General features: G+C 37.0%; 4 protein-coding genes across 4 annotated transcripts; 1 reads left to right on the forward strand and 3 right to left on the reverse strand.

Moving 5' to 3' along the window:
• Positions 1-5,842: 5,842 nt before the first annotated feature.
• Positions 5,843-8,546, reverse strand: LOC109630138 (olfactory receptor 52E4-like). Its single transcript, XM_069534277.1, has 2 exons — positions 8,256-8,546; positions 5,843-7,099 (listed from the first exon to the last, which is right to left on the reverse strand). The coding sequence occupies exon 2, from the start codon at positions 7,080-7,082 to the stop codon at positions 6,159-6,161; it is 924 nt and encodes a 307-aa protein (XP_069390378.1). The 5' UTR covers positions 7,083-7,099; positions 8,256-8,546; the 3' UTR covers positions 5,843-6,158.
• A 2,015-nt stretch (positions 8,547-10,561) lies between these two features.
• Positions 10,562-11,503, reverse strand: LOC109630043 (olfactory receptor 52B2-like). The gene has a single exon (XM_020088051.2). It carries the CDS (start codon positions 11,501-11,503, stop codon positions 10,562-10,564), a length of 942 nt encoding a protein of 313 aa, XP_019943610.2.
• A 2,037-nt stretch (positions 11,504-13,540) lies between these two features.
• On the reverse strand, positions 13,541-14,797 carry LOC109630042 (olfactory receptor 52B2-like). Its single transcript, XM_020088050.2, has one exon. It carries the CDS (start codon positions 14,795-14,797, stop codon positions 13,862-13,864), a length of 936 nt encoding a protein of 311 aa, XP_019943609.1. The 3' UTR covers positions 13,541-13,861.
• A 3,087-nt stretch (positions 14,798-17,884) lies between these two features.
• On the forward strand, positions 17,885-18,963 carry LOC109630041 (olfactory receptor 52N5-like). Its single transcript, XM_020088049.2, has one exon. The coding sequence runs from the start codon at positions 17,900-17,902 to the stop codon at positions 18,833-18,835; it is 936 nt and encodes a 311-aa protein (XP_019943608.2). The 5' UTR covers positions 17,885-17,899; the 3' UTR covers positions 18,836-18,963.
• The last annotated feature ends 584 nt before the right edge of the window (positions 18,964-19,547 follow it).

The raw sequence follows: 19,547 nt of genomic DNA on the forward strand, positions 1-19,547 counted from the left end.
ATATTAAATGGAATGGTGACATATTTTAAGATTAATATTAAGATTCCTCTTTATGGTCCCACACACAACATGCAAACATGGGGAAATTTGACCTCTGTATTTAACCCATCCGTGTGAACGGAGCACACAAGGAACACACGGAACACAATCCACACAGTGACCACACACGGAACAGTGGGCAGCCATGAAGGCGCCCAGGGAGCAATTGGGGGGTTCGGTGCTTTGCTCAAGGGCACCTCGGCAGTGCCCAGGAGGTGAACTAGCACCTCTTCAACTTCTGTCCAATTAAACTTGAACTGGCCACCCTCTGGTTCCCAAGCCAAGTCGCTATGGACTGCGCTACTGCCTCCCCCATTTTACTGCCATATTGGCAGAAAACTAGAACTACTACTAGTAGTAGTGGTAGTTTCAATACAAGTGCATGTACAATGCTGGAGGGGTTACTGTTAAGATGTTCATAAAGTTCACAAAGACCTAAAAGCAGCTGGCACCAACTAAAAGTGATGTTGATCCTTTTAGAATACTTTGATGGCTGCTGTACCAGGGAACTGGCAGAACTTTCTCCAGTTTGATGACCACAAGACGGAAATCTTCAGGTTCCTGTCCGAGGTCCTCCTTCTGGTATTCTGTGAGGGAGACGGTTGTCTCCACTGATGTGATGGGGGTGGTCTGCAAATAACTACTGCAGGATCTCCACACCTTGGTGCCCATACAGCCTTTAAGAAGCTGATAGTCATGAAGTGCACGTATCACACGCTGGACAGAATGACCACCAGCAGATTATCATTTGCACTGTTGAGTTGTTAACAACTTTGCCACAATCTATGCAAGATGTCAAGTTTGCCACAAGTCAGGCTGCTGCAAAAAGGCCAAACTTCAGTAACCAGCCCTCTGCTGCTGCTCTCTAAGACTCTAGGATCTTCTCACACATTGCATTCACTGAGGTACAAACACACCAGGGCCTACAGTGGCACATTCACACTTTAATCACACACCTGAGACCGTTATTGACACGAGACACTAACTGCTGTCCTTGAGGAACTCATTTGTGTTTTTGTTTTTGAGTAACATCAGTGTTGAAACAAACTTGTCCGTCTTCCTGCAAGACAAAACTTTTTAATGGTTTAATTTAGTCAGTTATATGATGACGTTACATCACTTGCACAAACTGTATTTTCGTGTGGGGCAGAAAAATTATATGATATTGTTTTACAAATTTGGTGACAATAGATCATAAAGATTTTAGTTTAGAAGCAGCTCAGTTGGTTGTTTGATCAGTTGTGACGTAAAAAATTTGGAATCTTGTTACTCAGTGTCTGCTTGGATTTTTCCCAAAACATTTGCTACAGGGGGCTCAACAATCCTCAAAGCATCACCACAGTTTCCATCCATATACAATAATATTGTGTACCTATCAGTATTAGTCAGTCTGTCATCTGTTGGGTAGCTATTGGTTTTAAATGTTGTAATTATGATGGTTTGTAATAATATCAGATTTGTGGTGAGTAAGACTCCCAGTGTTTTGAAAAACAGCTCTTGTTGATAAGAACTGATAAAACAAATGTAAATGTATAAGAAGTATATTTTTACGTCTACATCAGCAGCATTATTTCCAATTCTATAATAAGAATCGATTTGATATTTTCAGCTTTGTGATAATTATTTTTACTTTTATTTCTTGAAAATCCATTTGGTTTTTTAAATGTTTATTTAGTTTGAGACTAAATTAAATTTCCTCAGCTCATGAATGAAACTTTTACGTATCAGTATATCCATAATTACCAAGAGAAAAAGTTTTCACAGGACAGTAATTAAACAAACATGACTGTGCTCAGGAACTAAACTGACATTAGAATATCATATCACACTTGAGCCGGTGCTGCCAGCTGCTGGTTGATCATGTGCACATCATCACACAACCTACACAAGAGCAGAAAGCAGCTCATTGTGATGATGTGCTTCATTTCAATTATACACACGACTGTAATATCGCACCTGAAAACAGATCCACATTTTAAGACAGTCGTATATAAAACTACACATTACATTTTATTTTAATGGTATTTAACAGTTCATGAGGGAATATACTGCGCCCTTTTTTTTTCTTTTCCTTTCTAGACGAAGATGCACCGATGAAGTTTATTAAAATACATCATAGAGGAAGTAACGTGCTACAGGCTGCTGCAACAACGTTGGGATCAAAAAGCACATATAAAGCAAACACTGATGCTCACATGTTATTAGACCTGTAATTCTAATGTTTGGGTGGCGAGTTAAAAAGACCAAAGCCCTGTAACTCGATAAGTTCAACTCATTTCTTTGAATTAGTTGAAGACATGTCCTCCATTCATCCAATGAAACTGATATCATTTAATAGTCACCCCCCATAAAGAGATGCCTGCTGTATTGTTCACGTAAGGAGAAGCTGAGAGGTAGTACATCAAGGATTATAAAACAATAAGCTCACAGATCCAAAAGCAGAAACAACACTGGAAGAGCACAAGTGTGGGTATGACATGACCAACTGGAAAATCTAATGTTACATACAGTATGTGTTCAACAGCACACAACACAAAACCTGGACATAGGTCCAGTGTGTATGATTTAGGTGAAAAGGATCTATTGGCGGAAATTTAATGTAGAATAATCTTTATGATGTTTTCACTAGTTTGTTTCATCTAAATTGTATGAATTGTAGTTTTCTTTACCCAGAAAAGACCCTTTATATTTACATACTTTATATTTACATGGAGGGGACCCTCTCTACGGAGGACGCCATGTTTTTTACATTAGTCCAGACTGGACAAACTAAACACCTTTTGAGTTTTTATGACAACTGAAGCTACCACAGGTTGTTTTTCATGTTTGGAAGGAAAGGGTGAGGTGAGGGGTGTTCAGCTGCAACATGACACTTCAACACTAGATATCACAAAAAAGGCTGCATGGCTTTTTTTAACAGAAACATAACATAACTTTCAATTTTGATAAGAATCACTTAAAATACGTAAATGAGGGCAAATTGGGAGTGTCTGAGTGTCACACTGTCTCAGTCTTGGTTTATTAATGCTGTAGTACTTGTCCAATTCAGTCATTTTGAATCTGACATTAAAACTGTAACCTGAAGCTGTTTATTATGAAAAGGCACAGTGACTCAGTCTTTAAATGGAGATACTTGCCAAAACATACTGTATGGGTCCCTTTTTCTTTTTTATGTTTTATTTGATATGTTTTTGCTCATTTTTGACTTATGGACATTCATCTCAATATCACTGTTTTTGTGAAATTTGTATCCTGCCACTGTCAGACTTTACAACCAGCACTGCACAATGTAGACCACATGCAAGCACCAGACTCTAATACCACTTCACTATTGTGTAATTTAACTTTAACTGAGCAGCACTGCCATTATCTGTGCAATTTTAATTTCCCTGTGTGATACCAATATTTGTCCATGCACAATCCTAACAACATTTTTATTTCCTGTTAATGGTGTATTTTATTGGTATTCTTTTAATTCCTTGTATTTATTTTGCATATTTAATTATTTGTTACTTTTCAATAGTGTTACTTATTTTTACTTTCTCCTTTGCTGCTGTAACTTTCCCTGTTGTGAGACTAATCAACAATGACCTCATCTTATCTTATCTTATCTTATCTAAGTGGATATGCAATAGGTCCTTGTTAGTTTTGGTGTTGACAATATATTTTTATTGTTATCGTTTAGCATTATTAAGTAAAGTAAGATATATAGTATCATTCTATATATGGTTATTAAAGTGCTGCAGACTTTTAAAAGTCTCTCTCTTAACTTTCACAACCTCTCGTGTGTCACTGTTGGAAAACAACACAGTAGCTGTTTACTGCCGTGTCACCAAACCCTCGGAGGTTCATTACAGGAGCTGAGTGCTGAGGACACATCACTCCTGAGGGCTGAGGGTGACACATCTTTCCGATCAACACGTTGTAAACAAGGAGGTCATTAACCTAATGAGCAAAGTTAAAGAAAGAAACAGTTACTGAGTAAATATTACACCATGGATAGCTGTGTCTTCAAAGTTCAGTTGGAGATTAGAACAACTGATGGGTGATGACACTCACAGCCAACTACTCAGATGGTGGAAAAGAATATTTAAAAAAAATGGTAAAATATTATATATATTCTGTACAGCTGTCTGAGCTTCCTGTATATGGATGCATGAAAAAAAGAAGCATTGCAAACAAGACAAAGATTGACATTTTAATGTATCAGCATTTTCAAATGCACCTCTTGACTTTTACACCCAGATTCTTCTCCTCTCTAACAAGTTACAGTGTGCATGCATTTATTACCTTTAGTACTCTAGTGCTGGTAACAATTACATGTTATATGCAGAAATCATATATATGTGATTATTTCATTTTGTCAGCTTTGATTTTTTAAGACGTAATATGAAATCATATTTATCATCACACAAGTGCACGTTATGTGGTGTGAGAGTAAGTGTGTGTTGTGTAGTAAACACTTTGTGATACATCATAAAACATCGTCATTGAAAATGGAAAATAATAGCTCATTATTATTATTACTCCTCTTTTGAAATGAAATGTTTTGATAAAAAATGTTTTCATAATTAATCCCAATCCTAAGAATTATTCCTGTGCTTGTGTTACACGGTTCAAATTCTCTTTGAACCAAAAACTTATCATTTATATTTCACCCTTCAAATATCTAATAAGCAGCTTTTTTAACCAGCAGAACAACTTTTGAGAGTTTCCCATTTAATCAAACTATCACAATTACACTTGTATATTAACATGGACACCCTAAACTTTGATGAGTGACTGGTTCGAGTTTCAGATTGTATTATTTGCTTCTTCTGTGTCTGAATAAATATCAATATTGTGCAAATTAAACGGAAATGTGAAATGTGAATATAAGTAGGTCATTTTGTGACATCATAAAATTGAGGTGTGCAGTATCAAATCTCAAAAAGGTGGAGCCACATATTATTTGGAATAGTTTTCCATATTTTGTGTGGTGTTCGTCCTCTTTGACTTTTATTTCACAGTAAATATAATGTGCTATCATGTGAATAAATAACTTGCATATTGTTGCATACAGTACCGGCCTCTGATACAGTATCAGCCTCCCAAGCCTTACTGATGCCAGAAAGCACAAGAGGGCAGCAAATCACACACAATGCAACAGCTCCATTCTGTGTTGAACCATTAGGGAGCAACCTAATGTGCTTTCTATGCATTTGTTGGCATGAATAAGTTGGTGCCCTCTGCTGTATATATACATAAATATAGAAATATATATATATATACATTGACTCTCACAGCATGATTTAAGCACTGAGTGAGGCCTTTGTCTGATTCTATTAAATGCTCCTCCTGTAAACTGTGTAAATATATTTTACATTGATTTAATATGAATAAGCAACAAATGGAGAATGCTGTCTATTCAGTGAAACTTTAATAATACATGAACGGACATAGCAACATTCCTATATTTTGCAAAATGACATTCCTCTGAGTCTTCAGTTTAGTTTCACAATTTTCTCAATCTGTCTTTTGAATATTATATAATATTATATATTATTCTCACTTATCTAATATTCCGTTACTAGGTCATTCTGGCTATTAGAAGTTTTCTCACTCCCAGTAATGTCTTGGCAGTTTGGAAAGTACAAACAATAGTAATATTTAACATGGGCACTGTAAACTTTAATGAGTCACTGGATCAACAAGTTTAGCTGTAATTAAATAAAAGTTCAGCTTTTTTGCATCCAAAAAAAGCGTATACATAGTTTATTATCACAGTATTGGTTAACAAGAGAAATGTATAATTTAAATAGCAAAAGTGGAAAACAAATCAACAAACAAGTTCTTGTTGTGTTTGCTATAACTGCTGCAGGAGAACAATCAGCATCACAAAGTAGTACAATAATATTACAGTCATGAATTATGTGCTCAAAATGTGGCAGTACATTTTCAACATTATCTTTTATAATGTAGGTTTATTTAAAGTTAAATTCCTCTTAAACATATTTTTTCTGTTGCTTTATTTGAATTTTTCAGAAACATTCTTGAACATTAAATCAAAATAACTGAGTTGTAGCTAAAACAAGAAAAGGAGGAGGAAGAAAATCAAGTCACAGCTGATTAACAGAGCATTAACATGGAAGGATTCTATTCCTAAAAAATTGCACCACTTTTTCTCGAATTTCTTTAGTTTTTAGTCCATAGATGATTGGATTCAGTGTTGGGGGGAAAATTAGGGTTGAGACCCCCATGAATCTCCTCAATTGTGGTGAAAGGTTCTTTATCCTGTATGATATGATAGTGAAGAGCCCCAGGCACTCCAACAGGAGAAAAACTATGAGATGTGTGGCACAGGTCTGCAGCGCTTTGGCTCTTGTGTCCAATCGTTTGGATCTGAAGCACGCAACAAGGATCTGGAGATATGTGTACACAATCACTGCAATAGATATCAATTGTGAAATGGCGACCATGCAAAGCCCATAAATGTGATTGATGGTTGTGTTGGCGCAGACCAGCGACAGCAGAGATGGATTATCACAGTAGGGTTGTGTGATTTCAGATCGGCAGCGGGGTAAACGCAGAAGCAGAAAGAAAAGCAAGGCTATTAAAAACAAACAACTCAGCCACACAATCGTGATTATTCTCATGATATGAGCATTCGTCATGACAGTGTTGTATTTCAAAGGGCAACAGATGGCAATGTATCGATCATACGCCATAGCAGTCAGAAAAAACACTGCACCTCCTGCATAGATGTGGATAAAAAATGCTTGGGCGACACAAGTCGAGTATTGAATTGTCCTGCTGTCTGTCAGGATTTCCTTGATGACCTGTGAAAAGAACGCTGTGGAGCCAATGAGGTCGTTGATGGGGAGGTTCAGCAGGAACAGATGCATGGGCTGGTGCAAAGATTTGTTCAGTACAATGGTGAAGATGAGAATGAGGTTGCAGAAAAGTATAATCATGTAGCTGAGAGTTGCAAAAAGGAACGCAGGAGCGACAGTTTCAGGGGAGAGGTTGTAGTCACTCAGTATGACGAAGGAAGAGTTGTCCATCCTCACGCTCTTCTTCCCTGGAAGAGTGAAAAGTCATTAATAAAATGCAAAACTACTTTATACACAGCATCACTTCAGCAAGGACAGAATACGACAAGATATACTTCAAAATAACAGTTAAGTCAAGTGAAATTAGCAAATTATTAAGTGTTACTGCGACGCACAGAACTAACCAAACTAAAACCTGAAGACATCCACTCCTCTTCACCTGGAGTTCACGTGCACGTTTCACTCAATACATATAACACGCTACAGTGTGTTGGATTTACAGTTTGGAGCTAGAACAAAATACACATGGAGGAAAAGCAGAAAGTGCATTAACACAATTCTAAGCTAAATAAATATAATAAACCACACAGAATACTGACAGTCCTGCCAATTACATCTGCTGGGAAGTTGTGAGGGATCAGCAGTTATATATATACGTGATTTTTGTTGAACACCGCAGCTCCCCAGAGTTTATCATAAAGTTTGTCTTGATTGTCATGACAGTCACTGGCTCACAAGAGACTGTGGAAATGTCATTACGGAACGGTGACCCACAAATTAATGGAAGTCGAATAGGAGAGATATTAATGAATTCATTAATGGCAGAGTTAAAGTACTTTTTATTGTTAAAATAGCAAATATAAGTTGATCAGAATCAGGTTTTATAGCCAGGTAGGTTTACATATACAATTTGCTGTGGTGTGTTCTGTGCAGGCATAGATATGAAAATTGGAAAATATATAAAATGTGCAAAATGAACAACAGGATATTTGCAATTTAAAGTATTACAGTATGAATATTATTGGCTCAACTGATGGACACAAATGATGGAAATAAGTTTGCACGAGTAGTTTCCCTGATGTTCGTGAGCTCTTCTCTGGTGAGAGAGCTTTAATTGAAAGTCCTTGGAACAAAAAGGTGTGCACAAACACATGAAGGCCCTCTGTGGCACCATGGACAGAATATATGTAGAATACGCTGAAGTGCTTTTGATCAGCAGGTTAAAGTATCATCGTACAGTTGTGGTAAACAGTGTGGGTGTCCAGACAGCTGGATGAAAAAAATCCTTGGAAATGTGTAGAAACATTTCAAAACTGCTTTTTGTTTCTACAGCAGAAGAATTAGTTGCACAGAAGACCAAAATGACTCTGGTTTCCAGCTATGTCTCCTGCGAACTACACTTACACTTAACTCATTTGCAGGAAATAGAAGAAGGAACATTTTCTTTTTGTTTCATATTGCTACAGCTTGGCTCAAGGTTGTAAGTACCAGGGAAATCACACACACCGATAAGGCCGAAACAACGTGATTTACTCAAAATAACCAAGGAAATAAACTCAAACGATGAAGTATGTAAGTATAGTGAGTATCATTAGTGAAAGGCGTGTGTGCATGAAGGAAAGTGTATGTGAGAAGTTGAAACAAATGTAGAAACAAACAAAACAAAACCAATACAGAGGCCATGACGTCAGGAGGCAGCTGCCCAGGGAGAGAGAGCACGGACTGGGGGGAGCAACCCCTTTATGCCTTTTGCTCCTCCCCCCTCTCAGGTGCAATCAGTTTCTCTGACGACCCACCCAGGCTCCTTCAAGGAGTACCATGAACAGGAAGTCACTGGGCGGGCCGTCACAACATTAAGATGATGAAGATATGTTGTAATTTAATATACCGGTAATGAACATGGAAGTAAAAGGTTAAAAATGTTTTTCATTCCATCAAAAGAATCCAATTTTGTAATGCTCACTAACTTTTGAATAATGTGTAGGCTCTCACAGCTCATGCAAACAAGGAATTTAAACAAACAAAAACTATTAATATGAATCAATTAATCATACTTCCAAGGAGCCAGGGATGTTGGTCTTGTAGGACTAGGGGCTGTATTATAAAAGTAAAAGTTCATATTTATGATAAAGATGAAAGTAGTTTTCTCATAATTCCGTCTTTTCAATTTCAGTTATGGCCAAAAGCACATTCTCAGTTCAGGGTTTTACACTGTTAAATAGAATACATTTTTCTGGGCCCCCCGGTGGCAGAATCAGAAAAGATGGAATTGCTTACTAATCAGTTCTGTGATGTTCATTTTACACTTGATATAATTTTCTTTCAATCATCAGCATATTCTATTGTATTTCCTGTCTCATATGTGCACATCTCAAATGAGCATTGCTTTGAAATCAATCTGTTATCATTATGAGATTATATTAACAATTTTATATCAATTGAGAAATGTGTTTTAGAGATCACTTATTTTTCCACCTTCCCGAGGGAGAAACACATCAATGTAATCTGAGAAACTACTGCTGTTTCAAGACATCAGTCAATTCTAGTACAGGTGCAATGACTTTTCAATGAATTGAGTATTTGATTAATGTTAGTTGATTGTGCAAATGCAAAGTATTTGCTTTTCTAGCTTCTCAAATTTTTGATGATTTTCTTAGTCATTCAGTAAATCTCAGTAATTTTTCATATTTCTTTTGGGGGGAAGGTTTAGATTTTAGGTCAAATAAATAAATACAAGAAGCTGGGAGCATTTTGATGATATATCAAATAATCAAGAAAATAATCACCAGATTTATTGATAATTAAAATAATCATAGCGTGAGAGACAGCATAGCCATTGCTTGATAAGGTGATTAAATTTGTGCAATAATACAGTTCATTTTATGTTCGGTCTGACGGTTGTTTTGAATAATCTACTTTTATAAATCTTTGTCAGTGACTACACATTTCAATACAATTACATTCGACAAAACATCTATTTACTTGTTATTGCAACATTGCAATGAAATAACGAGGGCTGCACATATTTTGATGTATTTTCAATAATTATTTAATAGTTCGTTAGGTTTTTATTCTCATAAATAGTCCTTCTTACTATATACTTTTTTAGAAACTATCAAACTGGTGTTGATATACGTGTATGTACATAGTTGGAGCAACATTTATTTCATTTAAAAAAAAAAACTAAATTAGCACAAAAAGAAGAATATTTCAAGACATCACTCCATGTCATTCATGCACGTGCACTGAATGACGTTCTTTTCATTTTTAACTTTTTATTTACACGACATAGTTTTATCAGTGCATCTTTCAGTGGGTTTGTCTCATCATTCGTCCAGTTGTTATTTTCTGATCAAATACAAAACTTGGTTCTTAGGATGCTTGATGACAAATGCTGATGTTCTTGGTCACATTTACAGAGGTGAGTACAGTCAATACAGAAGACAAATCCTCACACTAAACATGAAGCATCCTAATCTAAAACATTTCTGCTGAGGCCTTGTGAGTTCTCAGGTCACGTTCATAAATGAAACGATTCTTTCGGGCAGAATAAAAGTTGCACTTTTCCTTCTCCCTCAATTACTTACAATGCTTGGTTGATCTGTGGAGGTTGAAAGTAATCATACCGGATTGTGAAATCGTCTCCATAACAAAGACGGTGTAACCCGGCATGATTTCTCCAACCATGTCCAATCAAACTTGAGCACTAGTCACCCCTTGATTGAAACTACACTTCTCTTGAGGAACCTTTTTATGCCCTGCTTCAGTTCTGTGATTTTAAATCCATATATGATTGGGTCCAAAAAGGGAGGAAATATTAAGACTGACACGCCGAGGACCCTTCTGATGTATGGCGATGCACTCTCGATCCGATGAGCAATGAGTGCAATGATACTATTGAACTGTAAGAGCAAGAAAACCACTAAATGTGAGCCACACGTCTGGATGGCTTTCCTTCGAGCATCTGGATGATTGGTCATGATACACGTGCGTAAAATCTGTATATATGTGTATATTGTTATTGCCAGAGTTCCACCTTGAATCAAGCACATAATAGTTAGTCCGTAGTAGTTGTTCACTCTGATGTCCTCACACACCATTTTCAGTAATGAGGGATTGTTACAGAACAAATCAACTACACGCGTCCTGCACATTTTAAACCGTGCCAGCAACAAAATCAATGTGACGATGATTGAGAAAGTAATGAGCCAAATTGAAATGATGATTTTAAACAAATTCTGTGGAGTCATGACAGCGTTGTACCTCAAAGGACAACAAATGGCGACGTATCTATCGTACGCCATGGAGCTCAAGATCAGAAAGTTCCCCGTGCCATAGAAATGAATGAGAAAAGCCTGAGTAATACACGCGGGCTGGGAAATCAGTCTGTTCTGAGTCACTATGCTGGAAATGAGATGAGGGAAAAAAGCTGTGGCTCCCATCATGTCAGTAATTGGCAGGTTGAACAGCAGGATGAACATGGGCTTGTGCAGGTTTTTACTCACAACAATTGCTGCTAACACCAACAAGTTGAAAAACATAATCAACAGATACAATAAGGTCACCAAAAGAAAGGCTGGGTATATATTTGCATCAGGTATACCCAGAGTTGCCAATGACAGCAAAACAGAAGCAGATACATTTGTATACATGACTGAAAATTAATGTCGTTGCTGTTGCCTCTTATGTTGATGAAGGAAATTTTCCCTGAAAAAAAAAAAATATTATTAACATCCCCATTAACAAACAATCTTGGATTAAGATACTTCTCATGAATGTCAATGCATTACCTTATGCACACATGCAGTCGATCTGTGTTGTAAGATGGAATCCAAGAGACTCAGCCCTTTAATTGGTATTTAAGCACAAAGGTGACACGATTTTACCCTAGAGAACAGTTATAAAACATGTATGATGTCATACCATTTCAAAATAAAAATGAAATACTTAAAACCGTGTCCACCCATTGTCCCTAATTGAATGCAATTTAATGTGACCTAATTTATTCAGGTGGTCTCCTTTACAGAAGACCACCAAGATTAAGATTAAGATACATTAAGATCCCATCAAGCAAGCAAACATCAAATTGTTAGCTACCTGTTGAGAACCTGTGGTAGCCTTCAGTTGTCATGAAAACTCAAAGGTGTTTAGTTTGTCCAGTTTGGGCTACTGTAAAAAAGTTGGTGGCCTCTGCAGAGAGGACCCATTCCTGATGTAAATATAAATATTTAAATATAACCGGCTCATTCTAGGGTGAAGAAAACAACAATTTGTTCAATTTCGATGAAACGCACTCATGAAAACTTCAGTAGGATTATTTTACATTTAATTTCTGCCAATAGATCCCTTTCACCTAAATCTTACACTGGACCTTTAAATTCAAATTAACATCATGTTTGGTGAAGATGAGGGTTTATAAAAGTGTTTGGTGTTTGGTGATGGATCATCAAAGCTGGCTCCATTGATTTTTAACATATAAGTTCATTTTCCTCATGAGATCATCGCTGAGCTTGATCTGTGGTTTTACAGGTTTATCCAGAAGGACTGTCTGCTGATTTGAATGGATGAATATGAAAAACAGTAAATGTAAGAATACTCAATAGTCCGTCCTTGTTGTTGAAAAGGAGCTCGTCGTTTTGGAAATATATTAGTAAGAAAATCTCACAAGCTGCTCTTTAGTGTAAGGTCGATATTTTTTTATGAAATAAGCTGAAGCACTCTGACTGACTGACCTTATCAACACATAGGTGCATTTACTCTCTTTGCCATGCATCAGTGAGTGCACTTTACCATGCACTAAGAGAGTTTTTTAACTTTTCCACTCTTTATTTTATTCATTTCAAGGCCCTAAACATGATGCATTTTGCAGTGATTCCTGCAGTCCCTGTTCCCATTAAGAAGTCATGTTAGATTTGTAAAATAAATTATGAAAAACAATTTAATAACTCTGTGTGCTGCTTAACTTTACTCGACAACAGTACTCCTGTTGATTCCCAACTATTTCTGAAACAATCATTACATAAACAGTTGTTGTATTCACTTTGTTGCCTGATCTGCCCTCTCCTCTGTTCAGTCTTTTCCCCTCAGCTCATATAAAGCTTTTCCAATTTTCATGTGACTAAATTCAATTTTTTTTCTGTAAATGATGCACAACTTTAAAATATGTTTCAATACGTTGTCAGTTTATTAGTCGACCACATTGCAAACATCAGTACATTCTGCTTTTGATTAAGCGATAACTGCAGTGTAATTACAAGATATTTACATTAAACAGTAGCTACATTGTGGAAATTGAGTGTACAAAGATTGTAAAAATGAACAATAGGGAAAACAGGTTATAAGTGTCACTCCCCTCTAAAACAAATTATATTTAATCATGCAGTCATAGATTGAGAGGATAAAATCACCATATGAAGGAAAAGTTTTTAAAAGACTCTAAAAAAAGAAAATATAATCATTCCAAATTTCATTCGTTTTGTAATCATTGTGTTATTATGAGACAAATTTCTACAGTAAATCATAATTAATCACCGTTGTACTTAAACAACACAAATCCTTTGACACAACAACAGAAACACAAAAGATAAGACCGCAATATAAAACATTGTCGTTCGTAGGATGCAGCCTTTTTCATCTCATCATCATCATTTGTTTGAACACAGATACGTTCCACACAGACTACAAAACAACAAAGTGTTATTTTTCAACAAGTTGTATTGAAGGAAAACTATTTAAATATGTACATTTAACTATACAAACAAAAATAACAGACAATAAAATTAAAATCCAGAGTAAAATCTTCAGTCTCACACTATTCAGAATAACTTCTATGTTTAGTATTTCTACAATAAACACATCTGTTGAAGGAGGTTTGATTTATCGTTGAAGTTGTCATAGTTGCCACGGTAGAGTTTGCACCGTGAGGAGCTCCGGGGATAGCACAGTGGTTCGATGTTGGCTGCAGCTCAGAAAGACAGAATTCATTGCTGTTAATCGCCCTCTGTGAAGTTTTATATGGAAACTCTATGTTTTAAGACATTCAGGAGTGTGCTTCTTATTTCACTTGTGTACAGCCCGTATACGATAGGATTCAGAACAGGGGGCACAAGAAATATCAGCATGCCCATTATCTTTTGCAAGTCGGCTGAGACGTTTTTGAATCTGTGAGATAAAATTGTGAAAGTTCCCGCGATTTCGAATATGACCAGTATGACAATCTGTGCGACGCAAGTGTTGACGGCCTTCGTCTTTGCCTCAGACCTCCTCGTGAGAACACACGTGATGAGAATCTTCACGTAGGAAAATGCCTGAATGGACAAACTCACAGCCTGCATGACAGCCGTGTTAAACAGACCTATGATATTATTGACCGTGGTGTTTTCACACGTGAGCTTCAGCAGAGACGGATTATCACAGAACACGTTCAAGATGACCGATCTGCACCTCGGGAGTCGGGTCTGCAAACAGAACAGTGTAAGGATCAAGGCAAAGTCAAGACCCCACACGAGAGTGATGATACAAATTAGAACTCTGGGGGTCATGACAGAAGTGTAACGCAACGGCATGCAGATGGCAACGTAACGATCAAATGACATCGCTGCGAGAATAAACAATATCCCTCCACCATACATGTGGAGCAAGAACGCTTGTAAAACACACAGAGGATAATAAACCTTGTTTGTCTCCGTGACGATGTCTGACAGGACTTTTGGCAGCATTGCAGAAATACCTATCAGGTCATTGAGAGGGAGACTGAACAGGATGAAATACATGGGTTTGTGAAGGTTCTTCTTCATAATGATCAAAGTCAACAAAATCAGGTTGCAAATGATGCCAAAGAAGTAAATCATGATACCCAGCAGGAATATGGGGTACTTCCCTCCAAGTGGAATAACAAAAGTGTCCAGGGTCAACTCAGACATGAACCCGAAAGATCTGTTGTCCATTTCTGCTTCGATTAGTGAAGAGAGAAACAGTCGTGATGATTCATTGTTGGAAACTGAGTCGAGGTCTAAAGAAGTCACAGTAAAGACGACATGTCACATTACTGGAAACTGCCCTGTCTACCTTCCTGTATTTAATGTCAGCATAACGTTTACGTCACCGTTTGCCTCTGGGGTAGTCAGTAATGATGGTGTCAGGATTACTATAGGTTAAAAAAAAGAGACGTGGTGCATTAGGAACTTATATTAAGAACAACTTAAAATATGAAATAAACAAAACAGGAAAACAATAATTTACTAACATGTTATTTAATTCACTGAAGAGTGTGTGTTTGGACCTACACCACTTGAATTAAGTCATCAAATTAAACATCAAATATCAATCAAAGTAATTAGTGGGTCTTCCTAAAGAAAAATATCCTCCCTTCATTATTGACATTATCAAATTTACATTTTTATTCTCATTTAGTTACAGGGTTGTTTATCAGCGTATAATAAATCAGTTCTTGCCTTTCCAAAAACCTTTTGCTGTAACAAGTATGTGTTCACAAAGGCTACAGATCTATTTAGGTCAGCTAGTGGTCTTATCAAGTTGTCCCTGAATTGTAGAATTGAAAAAATGTGGAATTTGAAGATTTCCAAAGAGTTTTAATATTCAAATGTGATTAAAAACACAGTTCTGCTGATGCAGCATTCAGTCTGCTTTCCATTGGGCTCAGATTAAAGAGTCATAGTCCATTTTGTGACCTAAAGGTCGGGGATAATACTCGACAAGAAGGAGGCAAATGGTTGTGATCCAGGGGATTTAACAGATAATCCATGACAGTGACTCTGAGACTTGTTTTCTAATGTCATGTTTTCACACACAGAACCATTGCCTGGTTGTATTTCTCAACATTCTCTGTTAAAACTGGGTGATTATCAAATGTACTTATTGTATCGTGGTCCCATCCAGTCTTTTTATATTTATTTTACACAATTGTGCTCAAACTATGAGCAAAACTATAAACTTAAAATAATGAATGAATTTCACTGTCACATTTTTGTGGCTATAGAACTCATGAGACATCTAGACATAGAAATCAGGCTCCAAACTTTACTCTATCATCATTACTTTTCATTAAAATACAGAAATAATGAAATGACACAATAACTTATAATTCTGGAAATGATCTTATACAAGAACGTATTGACTAAACATTGAAAGCAACAATATCATGTTGACAGGATGACATCAGATAGATGCCTCATTACATTGCCAAAGCTAATTTATTAATGAGCCCCATTGGGACATGATTAAATGATCTGTTATTAACTGTCTCATGATGTAATTACTCCCTGGACAATAAGCGAACCTCCAGGTGATAATGACGTCTTTTGTTATTAGCTAATGACGGATGTTGTTGAATTGCACCCACGGGAGGTTACAGATACGGTAACATTTGATTTATTCACTTTACTTAAGTATTGTGTGTAAAACATTTGTATTAAGTTCACAGTTCAACATAAAGCAACACAACATAGTCTTTGCTGAAAATGTGTTGAGCCTCTTTTAATCTACATTGTTTTCAAACAAGCGGTTCCTTGTATGTATTAATATGTGAAATAACTCAGTGAATTAAAAACACATAACATTAAAATAGTACTGTTCGGCTTTTTCCTGTTTTCTTTTTCACGTCCATGTGTCCCAGAAGAAAAACACTAATTGAAACAGAGTTGAACTGAAATGGTCACATCGGGCCTTTGGGAACAAGGACATTGTTAGGACGTTAGGACATTAGGACATTAGACTCATCACCTCTCCCAAGAGAAAATGGATGTGATGGACCCTTGAGTTTGTAAATTGATTTGACCTCATGATTATTTTCTGTGGTCTTGTACTTGCACACTTGCATTGTGCAGATCTGTGATCGGTGGCCATCTGTGTCAGAGATTGTATGAGTTTATTCTCAACCACAACACGCTAAAATGAATTGTATTTTAAACTCTTTCAGCCTTGTTGTTATGTACTTGAAAATAAAAAAAGCTATTTCTGTATCCTCCATAGACCACACTGCTTTGTGAAGTTATTGAAGTCTGCTGCTCGTCAGTGGTGATGGAACTTCACAAAGCATTGAACTACAGCCAGGCTCATCACATTTTTGGGTCCCATGGAAACATTTCCGGTGTTGTTATCTCATATTTGCAGCGAGTTTCTGTAGATGCATGTGTTGTGACTTTCTGCAGAGCATGTGTCGTCAAATTGATGGAGTTGTTTTTGTAATTTCCAGTGCGCTGAGCTCTCTCTGCGACTGTAGATTACGGATGTTTGTGTAACACTTCTGAAAATCAAAAGAACCATCAAACGCAATAACAGACCTTGGCAAAAACTATTACTGCACAAAAAGAGTGTGATATCTCTTTTATTAGAGGTGCATCTGACCTCTGACCTCAGGGTAGATATTTCTAAACATCTCCACCTAGGATTCTATTGTAGAGGGGGTTCTAACCCCTGTTGAATAAAAACACAACCGTCCTAATGGGGAAGACATTGTGTTGATGTCATGCGTTTTTCTCACACTGAGGATAAAAGAGATCAAAATGCAGCTGCTGAGTCCAGATTCTCTCCACCACAGGCAAGTTACTGTCACCTACTGTATCTGTCGGTTAGTTCACCCCGGGACTGTGTCTGCTCATAGGTTTTGCTGGTTTATATATTTAAAGGATATAGGTCTACATCACATTTATTGTCACTAATGCCACCACTCTGCATCTTTGTGGTCAATTTTATTTTGATCATGTAATTGTGTCTTCCTTAGTGCTCTGATGATGAGTTGTTTTTTTACAGGAGAATAGAAGAAGACTGAAATGAATAATTAAAATGTAAGTATTGTGTTTACATGCAGTATTTTTTTTCAATTTATTAAAGTTTTTCTGACAAGTTAATGTAAATATTCTCAGTTAATATTTACTTTATGTCATTTCAGACCAAAAAATTAAATGTCCAGCAAAAATGGAATATGGAACTCAATATATTGATATAAATTTGTTGTTTCAGTGTATTTTATTTTACTCCCGGTAAAGCGTTTTTTTTTCTCTTGCAGTTTTTCCATCACATTGAACAGAATGGAAAGAAACACGACAGTTGCAAGTGACATCCTGCAAATCCAAGGTTTTGACATTTCTCCAGAGTTTACATACCCCGTGTTCTTCTTGCTGCTGTTTGTGTACTTCTCCCTGCTTTTCTCCAACATCGGCATTCTCGCACTCATCATCACCGAGAAGAGTTTGCACCAGCCCATGTACATACTCTTTTGTAACCTGCCCGTCAACGATCTCATAGGTAACACCGTGCTGCTGCCTCGGCTGATGGCTCACGTCATCTCCACCGAGCGCTTCATCACCTACAACCAGTGCGTGGTTCAAGCCTTTCACAGCCACACGTTTGGCTCGGCCTCGCACATGATCCTCGTCATTATGGCCATTGACAGATATGTGGCCATATGTCACCCGCTCAGGTACCACTCCATAATGACAACCAGAGCAGTGATCGGCCTGTCGGTGACCGCGTGGGGGGTGTCGTTGGTGCTCGTGTCTGTTCTGATGGGTCTGACAGTGAGGCTCTCTCGTTGTAGGTCAGTTATACAAAACGCTTATTGTGACAATGCGTCACTGTTCAAGCTTTCATGTGAGGACGTGTCAGTCAACAACATCTATGGACTCTTCTTCACCGTGCTGCTGTTCAGTTGCTCAATCGGAGGCATAGCTGTCACCTACTTCAGAATAGCCCTCATCTGCTGGATCAAGAAAAACAAGGAGCTGAACAACAGAGCTCTGCAAACCTGTGCGAGCCACCTCGTCCTGTACCTCATTATGCTCTGGTCAGGATTTTTAACCATCATTTTGCATCGTTTCCCAAATTACCCAGATTTAAGGAAGATTGCATATATTCTGTTTCATGTGATCCCTGCTAATTTAAATCCGATCATTTATGGAATGCAAACGAGATTATTACGTGATAAAATTATTCAAATAATGCAAAGGAAGATGAATGCAATCTAACATCTCCTATTTTACTATGCTCAAAACATAAAGACAGATTTAACAGAATGACTAGATCCTAAACTAAAATGTTTTTATACAAAGATGCAATGATTCCCTTTTAACTTACTTTGGGTTGTGTTTTACTCACTTTGATTGTCGTTGCTATAGTAATAAGGATCAGAAGAGACTGCATTTGAGTATGTTTTTGTATTTTTATTCTCATTTAGTTACAGGGATGTTTATCAGCGTAAAATAAATCAGCTCTTGCCTTCCAAAAACCTTTTGCTGTAACAAATCTATGATCTATTTAGGTCAGCTAGTGGTCTTATCAAGTTGTCCCTGAATTGTAGAATTGAAAAAATGTGGAATTTGAAGTTTTCCAAAGAGTTTTAATATTCAAATGTGATTAAAAACACAGTTCTGCTGATGCAGCATTCTGTCTGCTTTCCATTGGGCTCAGATTAAAGAGTCATAGTCCATTTTGTGACCTAAAGGTCGGGGATAATACTCGACAAGAAGTAGGCAAATGGTTGTGATCCAGGGGATTTAACAGATAATCCATGACAGTGACTCTGAGACTTGTTTTCTAATGTCATGTTTTCACACACAGAACCATTGCCTGGTTGTATTTCTCAACATTCTCTGTTAAAACTGGGTGATTGTTGCATTTAATTAAATTGTGTTCATTGAATTAAATACATGTACATATTTAACCTCACAATGTGTATTT

The sequence above is a fragment of the Paralichthys olivaceus genome, chromosome 11 (genome assembly GCF_024713975.1).
Source record: "Paralichthys olivaceus isolate ysfri-2021 chromosome 11, ASM2471397v2, whole genome shotgun sequence".
NCBI classification, from domain to species: domain Eukaryota; kingdom Metazoa; phylum Chordata; class Actinopteri; order Pleuronectiformes; family Paralichthyidae; genus Paralichthys; species Paralichthys olivaceus.

Bases quoted from the DNA above. Each gene is read 5' to 3' on its own strand.
- LOC109630042 (XM_020088050.2), bottom strand. From the start codon at position 14,797: ATGGACAACAGATCTTTCGGGTTCATGTCTGAGTTGACCCTGGACACT.
- LOC109630041 (XM_020088049.2), top strand. From the start codon at position 17,900: ATGGAAAGAAACACGACAGTTGCAAGTGACATCCTGCAAATCCAAGGT.
- LOC109630138 (XM_069534277.1), bottom strand. From the start codon at position 7,082: ATGGACAACTCTTCCTTCGTCATACTGAGTGACTACAACCTCTCCCCT.
- LOC109630043 (XM_020088051.2), bottom strand. From the start codon at position 11,503: ATGTATACAAATGTATCTGCTTCTGTTTTGCTGTCATTGGCAACTCTG.